Source organism: Limulus polyphemus, unplaced genomic scaffold (genome assembly GCF_000517525.1).
Source record: "Limulus polyphemus unplaced genomic scaffold, Limulus_polyphemus-2.1.2 Scaffold626, whole genome shotgun sequence".
In the NCBI taxonomy this organism is placed as follows: Eukaryota; Metazoa; Arthropoda; class Merostomata; order Xiphosura; family Limulidae; genus Limulus; species Limulus polyphemus.
In genome coordinates, this window is record NW_013666236.1 from 332749 (window position 1) to 340377 (window position 7629).

The following is a 7629-nucleotide window of genomic DNA, read 5'->3' on the forward strand; positions in this document are numbered from 1 at the left end:
ACTTGAAAAAAACACGGGGGTGCTTAACTTTTTTCCAGGTGTATATAATAAAGTTACTTAAACTTTTATTAACTTTTGAAATCTATGGTAACATACAATGTTAAATAAAATAAAAGGGCTTAAGTCAACTGTCATTTATTTATTTTGAACAGTGGTTTTATTTCTCATAACTTAGTTACATTAACAGAAATAACGTTTTTTTGTCATCTCATACTCTGTTAACTGGGTTCTAATTCTTCTCTGATGAAGAAAAGTCCACTTTTCAAAAGTGCTTTGGTTACAGGGTCTCACACTTTTATCTGGGTGTGGAACTAATATTTTTTTATATGTTCAACAGTGGAATGTGTAAAAACCTTTAGTTGGAACATTACTGTCAATTAATGAACATGGATTTAATATCACTAGTTACTAATCATTTCTACTTTTGTCAGAAATATTTTTTTTAATAATATAGAAAATAACTAAATTGTGCTCCAGTTTTTAACTGGATTTTGGTAAGTCTATTTTTTGTTTTTGATACTTGTAATTATTACTTTGGTTATTTAGTTAATACTATTTGTACCTATATGTATAGTTTTCAAAATTTTTTGCATTTTCTATTTCTCTTTATTTGATTTGGATGCTTCATGCAGTTTCTTCTAAACTAATTTATGAAAGTTATTATTTGTTAGTAAGTTTACTATAACTTATTTCGCTCTGACTGATGACTTTTTCAGGAGCCATTAGATGCAGATTTTAATTTTGGAGACATCAACAATCCTACGGACTTCAGTAATCCAATGTATGATGCTATCAATATGGGATCTGGTGTGGAGTCTGGTAAAAAAGGTGGGCTGTATGAGGTACCAGCAGAGGTTGTTAATAAAAAATTATCATTAGAACTGAACAATAGTAGCAACAACAAATCCACCCCAGAGTCTGCAGTCTTGTCACCATCTAGTATTGTACAACGTTCATCACCACAAGTCCAGATGCGTCAATCATCTCTGGATCCTACATTAGTTGACACAGGTAAAGATACACAAAAATTGGTTGAAGAAGACAAGTCTGAGTTTTAGGACATTTTGAAAACTTGCTTCCATCTTACTAATAAAACCAACCTTTCCTTTATGCCTACTGTACAGCGAGTGCCAGCTAATGCCAATATAGGAGTCTTCCTAATGAGATACAAGCATCAGACTTGTCCATAAGATAATGAAGGCTACAAGGAAATAGCAGGGATTCTTAGAAATAGTTGTGGTCACTAAACCTTCAAGCCTAAAACAGCTAAACATTCCATTGATAGTTGTAAATAGCATGATTCTTAAAGTATTTGAAGAAATATATTACCATGTAAATTGCATGTACTTTTTTTAACATTAGGTTAAGGTCAATATACTATGAAGAAAGGTCTTGTTTCTCCTCTCATTTTCTGATATGGGGTTTATTCATCACATGGATTCTATATAAAACAAGAATTTTTTTCATATATTTTACATTAATATTAGTTTTATATCAGTGATGTATTTTAAAATTTTAACTGTAAAATTATGCTAAAAATCAAAACTTGTAGCAAAATAATCGGATTGATTAAATGGTCCAAAGTGTGCCAAGAAACAAGAAAGATTGTTTTATTGGATCTGTGGATTTTCAAACCAGGTTGACAAGAATTGTTACATGCTTTTGAGAAAAACAAACAAACAAAACGTATATATTATATATATAAAGGCCATTGATTTGGTCTAACTGAACTGTCCATTACAGTGTTGTAATAAAAGGTGGAATAGTAAGGATGAGTGAAATTCTGTGATCTTTCATATAATTTAAATTAGGTTCATGTATGTTCAGTTACAAAAGCCCTCTTCCTTCTTTTCCACCTGTTTCATGATAGAACTATGCTATGATATAGTCATGTTCACATACATGGTGTGCTTGTTATATATAATTTTATTAATTACACGGACTTATTATTGTTTCTTTTATTGTTATTCAGAGAAGACCCTGAGGAATACATTTCTTATATCAAATCTTTAAAACTAACGTATCTGAAATTTTGTCTTGAAAATGGCAATCTTCAAAAGTTGGGAATAATATTAAAAATTATGTTACATTTAGCCACGATCATGTTGTTCATGAAGCTATTCATGAATTAATTATGTGAATGTAAAGAAAAAATTTGGAAAAGAAAATAAAGTTTTATAATTAATTAATGGTAAATCTTTTGTGTTATGATTGAAATGGGAAGAACAATGTATTAATATCACTTGGTGTGAAACTAAGAAGAAAGTTTTTACCAAAAAATTAGTTTTCTGTCATCGACTGATCAACAGTAGATTTCAGATAGATGACCTTCATTCAAAATCAGAAATGAAGAAAAGTTGAAACAGTCTTATGCACTTCACATAACTGGAAATAATCTTCTGTTTCTCGTCTTTGAAAACTTGACAGTCATGATACTGTACACAAAAAAAGACTAATACAAGATCTACACAACCTCTTATTTTTGCAAATATCTATCTTTGATATTTGTTAAATACATGTAATGTCAAATATTATATAAACTGTATTTAATCATCAATTAACATTTATATTATATTTCAAACATTGTCCTTTATCTCGAATATTTCCAATTCTTGTAAAAATTCTACAATACCTTACATGATCAATCTTAAATCTCGGAGTTGATTATGAACTGTTTATAAGCTTCATCAACACATAAGCTGTTTTTCTCCTTCATTGTTTTAAATTCCTATTAATTGAATGTATTTATTTTGTTTCAAGTTTTTTTTTCTACAAACTTTGAGACTTGTTCATCATTAATGTGTTTTTCTCTCTCTTAGCGTTATATTGATTACTTTTTTTGTGGACAGAGCTATCATTTTGTAGTCTTTATTTTTTTCTTTACTAACAATTGTAGCCTCTTCACATTTTTGTACATGTTACTGTTCCTTAGATAACTTTCTGATAAAAAAAAAAATAATTGTTAAGCATTTTGCAACTAAAGAATGGTTTTGAGTTCTCCATTGACATACATATTTCTAGTTTCAAGATCCAATCAACATAAGTAATTGACATAGCGGCTATAAAGTTCATACTGGTATTTGAAACAGTCTTTATTTCAATGCATGTAACATATAGACAAAATGTCTTGGATACAAGCATAAGAATTCGTGGGAATCATTCCATTGATTTCTGGAAATGGCCACCATCGTTTTCAATTACTGTGTTCATTCTGACAAGACATTGGAACTTACAGCAAGTAACACGATCAAAAAATTTCCTGAATCTATCACATTAGCATTCATCACTTGAGAAATGGCTGCTGAGTGTTTGAAAAGACTCGCATCTTCAAAAAGCCCCATAACAGTAGGTGAGGTAAGCGTTCATCTAATCTTTTAAATAATGCATATAGAGTTCCATCTATTGAAACCTTGGTGAATAAGCTTTTTAAGTCAAAGGACATCATACTTTTACTTTATTTGTTAACTTGGTATCAAGTTTTTATAGTATTGTTATGACAGCGGAAGTAACACGACGCTGGGAGCATGTGCAATGGAGTTTTTTGAAGGATCGTGAATTTTCCTGGAAACTCTAGTTCGTTCGAGGCGCCATCTTTTTTAGTATATAAGCCTGGCGAAAAAAACCAGTGCGATTGAAGAGATAGATAATTGAGTCAAGCGAAGGTTAAGTTTTAAAGTGACTGTGGAAATTCTGTGTACTAAAAAGTTGTATCAAAAAAGAATAAACTAGCTTTAATTAAGAAAGGACTTGTAACGCTGAAGTTTCTCGGAAAGAATTTATACCGGAAATTAACAAGGAGCAGATACGTAACAGTATATTTATTTAAATCAACTAGCAATGATAGTCTGTTCACTAAATATTTGACCAAAGAATAGTTCAGGCTATTTTTCCCACTTCTTCAGCTTTTGTTACAATAAGCTCTTTATTGTTCTACAAGTCTTTCAGTGAATTATTTTCTGATGTAGTTAGATTATGGTTTGGAATCCGATTAGTTCTTAAGATTTTGTAAACCTCGAGTCTAATTGGTCAATTGTATTTAAATCACGCATTCTTGCTTCAATTTTATTAACGATTTCTTCGTTGTAGACTTTGCTTCTAGAGGTAGAAAAATTTAATCCAAACATAGCACATCAAGTTGATCTTCTGGTAAGTGATGGTCACATAAATTAACAAGATCAGGTAGGCGTATGTTGAATGCTTGTTGTGACGAAAAGGCCATTCATGATGAACTGAACTACCTCAAAAATGTTGTTCCATGAGAATGAAACCCGAAGTTAATATGTAATTTGTTCAACAAAACTGAAAGTGAAAATATTAAACAACAAAGTGAACCAAATAACCGTAGATGGATTAAGATATATCATATTGCCCTTGTCTAATTATAACCTACTAACTACTGATATCAAACAAAATGGGTGTTGTTTTGAAACGGCTTATATAGAATTAAACTAGCTTATAAGCCAGTGAACATCCTTTTAAATAGATCTGATAAAGGGAAAGATAAGACATCAGCCCACTACAGACAGGGTTATTATTCCATTCCTTCTTGTAATCGTACTTTTATTGGTCAAAGAAACATGTATATTGCAATTGTAGTAAAGCCTAAAGGAACACGAAGTCTACCGTCCAAGGAAAAAAAATAAAATAGAAAAATCGACTTTAGCGCCACATGTTCACTTAACCAACCACAAATTAATTTCGATCAATCAAAGATAGTTGCTGAATCAAAATTCTTTCATCAACGGAATATAAAACAATCAACAGAAATGTTTAGAAATAGAGGAAATATACTCAACATTATTTCAAAGTCCTTTTTTTTTATTATTATTAGTTCTTGCACTCTATTACCGTTAGGGAACGGTGACCCCTCTAAGATCATTTTGAACCTGAACGTACAAGACTAAAAACAGTTTTACTCCATCCTTTTAGAATGACAAGCTTGGCCTGTCAAAACGTCTTTAATTGTTTTAATTCTTTAGCCACTGTGAGTTATTATACTGACGTGTTACTACTGTATTTTTACTAAATTTGCACAAAGTACTTCTTCTTTAAAATGATCAGAAATTTCGGAAATGAATGCTTTCAATCAGAGTTCCCCATAGCAATTAGTTTATAGTTACAATTATCTTAAACATTAAAAACACGGTAACACCAAAACAAAAATTCGTTAATCACGGGTCGCGGGTTCGAATCCCCGTCCCACCAAACATGCTCGCCATTTCAGCCGCGGAGGCGTTATAATGTGACGGTCAATCCCACTATTCGTTGGTAAAAGAGTAGCTCAAGAGTTGGTGGTGATAACTAGCTGCCTTCCTTCTAGTCTTACACTGCTAACGCAGACAGTCCTCGTGTAGCTTTGCGCGAAATTCAAAACAAATAAACTTTAATCACGGACGTTTCGGAATGTTTTCAAATTCCGTCATTAGCATTAAAACAAAACAAAAGTTAGTTCACAATATTCTGTCTACAAAAGACAACATTAGCTTTTGAGCGAATTTTCATATTCAATCGGAGGTTTAGAAAGAACTTTTAACAAGTAACAATATAATGGAATGTACGATAAAATGTGCGGTATATACATGTTTAATACGTAACATTGTTAAGAGAAAAAATTATAAAGAAAGGCTTAAATATAAATATAAACACTGTATCTTTAAAATAACAATAATAAAAAAATAAAAACTGAGAATCTGGAATTGATTACATTACTGACCACAGGGAGGAGTTGGTGTTATTATTCAGTGTTGGGTGATCATTGAAAATAGAAAGGCTTTCTTTAAAAATAAAAAAAAAGAGTTCGTAATTTGTGTACCCCCATAGCAATCCTCATACCCTCATGGGACTTACAACGCTAGAATAAGGGTTTAGATACCCATGGTGGACAGAGCGCAGAGAGCCCATTTTGTTGCTTTGTGCTTAACTTCAAACAAATCGTAATTTGTTATTCCGGAGTCGAGAATTTTAAAGTTTTCTATTCTCTTCTAATTCTCACTGCGCAATCTCATACAAGACTGAAGTGGATTACTTAGATTGTTGAAATTCCCCACGTGCTCGTATTTGTAGGTGACATGTTGTTTTACTAATACAGGTTGCTTTACAACTGCCACAAGTGTATTTATATACGACCCACGAGCGCATAGGAATGGGTAGTGTCTTTGGTTTTAAACATATATTTTTAATTCTAAATTTTGACGTAAATACTAAACTTAGCATAATTTGTGGGTGATATGTTTTGATTATTTTTTTTAATTTGATATTTGTGTTTAAAACTTTGTTTGCCAATGAAAGGATTGATAAGAACTAGTGGGTATTTTGAGACAGTGTGTAGCTTTTTGTATGTTCAATTTTATTGGTTAAAAATTTTCGTGTGATAGAGTGTAAAAAATTAAGGGAATAACCATTACTTTGTAATGTGAATTTTTGAACTTTCTGAGTGACGACAGAAGTATTCAGAACAGATATTATAGGCTCTGTTTAGAAGATTTAGAACAAGGTTATGTTTGAAGGAGTCTGATATTAAACTGTCGAACAGAGTGTATAAGCCAGTAAATGTTTTCTTACGGTAAATAAATATAGCAAAAAGATTGTTTATTTTGTTTACTCGGACATATAAAAATCTACGTTATTGTTTTCTTCCATCTCACACATATAAAGTTCGTTCATGAATGTTGTGCGTTTAGGTATTCTAAAACCTACTGGCCTGATCAGTGTTGTGTTTGTTTTTTTTTGTTTGTTTTTTGGAATTTCGCGCAAAGCTACACGAGGGCTATCTGCGCTAGCCGTCCCTAATTTAGCAGTGTAAGACTAGAGGGAAGGCAGCTAGTCATCACCACCCACCGCCAACTCTTGGGCTACTCTTTTACCAACGAATAGTGGGATTGACCGTCACATTATAACGCCCCCACGGCTGAAAGGGCGAGCATGTTTGGTGGGGTGCGGATTCGAATCCGCGACCCTCAGATTGTGAGTCGAGCGCCTTATCCACCTGGCCATGCCGGGCCCCTCAGTGTTGTGAAAGAATAGAAATGTATCATCAACGTATCTTCTATATAATACTAGTTTATCATAAAGGGACAACACTACATAATAACGACTCCTCCCTGTTGACTTTAATATAATTAATTCCAGATTCTCATTGTTTTCATTTGATAGTTATTATTATTTTAAAGATATAGTGTTTATACTTATATTAAATCCTTTCTCCATAATAGTTTCTCTTAACAATGTCGTTTATTAAACATGTGTATGTTGCACGTATTATCAGCATATTCCATTATATTGCTACCGTTTAAATATGTTCTTTCCGAACTTTCGATTGAACACGAAGATTTGCTCAATAGTTAATGTTATTTTTTGTAGTTAGAATATTGTGAACTAACTTTTTTGAGGTTTTAACGTTGATGATAGAATTTGAAAAATTATGAAACTTCCGTAATTAAAGATGTTTATTGGTACTGTTGCGTATCTGCTTGTTTATTAATTCCCGGTAGAAATTCTTTTCGAGGAACTTCAGCGATACAAGTCCTTTCTTGATTAAACCAATTTATTCTTTCTCGATACAAACTTTTAGTACACAGTAATTCCAAGGTCAGTATGTTTGTCGTCACTTTAAACTTTACAACTTTTATA

The 7629-nt window shown here is 32.0% G+C and overlaps 1 protein-coding gene across 1 annotated transcript in view; it reads left to right on the forward strand.

Annotated features, from left to right (window-relative positions):
• The window catches only part of LOC106459552 (low-density lipoprotein receptor-related protein 2-like), a 248405-nt gene extending 246248 nt beyond the window's left edge, over positions 1 to 2157 (forward strand). The window contains exon 78 of the mRNA XM_022386057.1: positions 717 to 2157. Coding sequence (XP_022241765.1) covers positions 717 to 1058 — 342 coding nt within the window. The 3' untranslated portion in view covers positions 1059 to 2157. The remainder of the gene's footprint in view (positions 1 to 716) is intronic.
• Positions 2158 to 7629: the final 5472 nt, after the last annotated feature.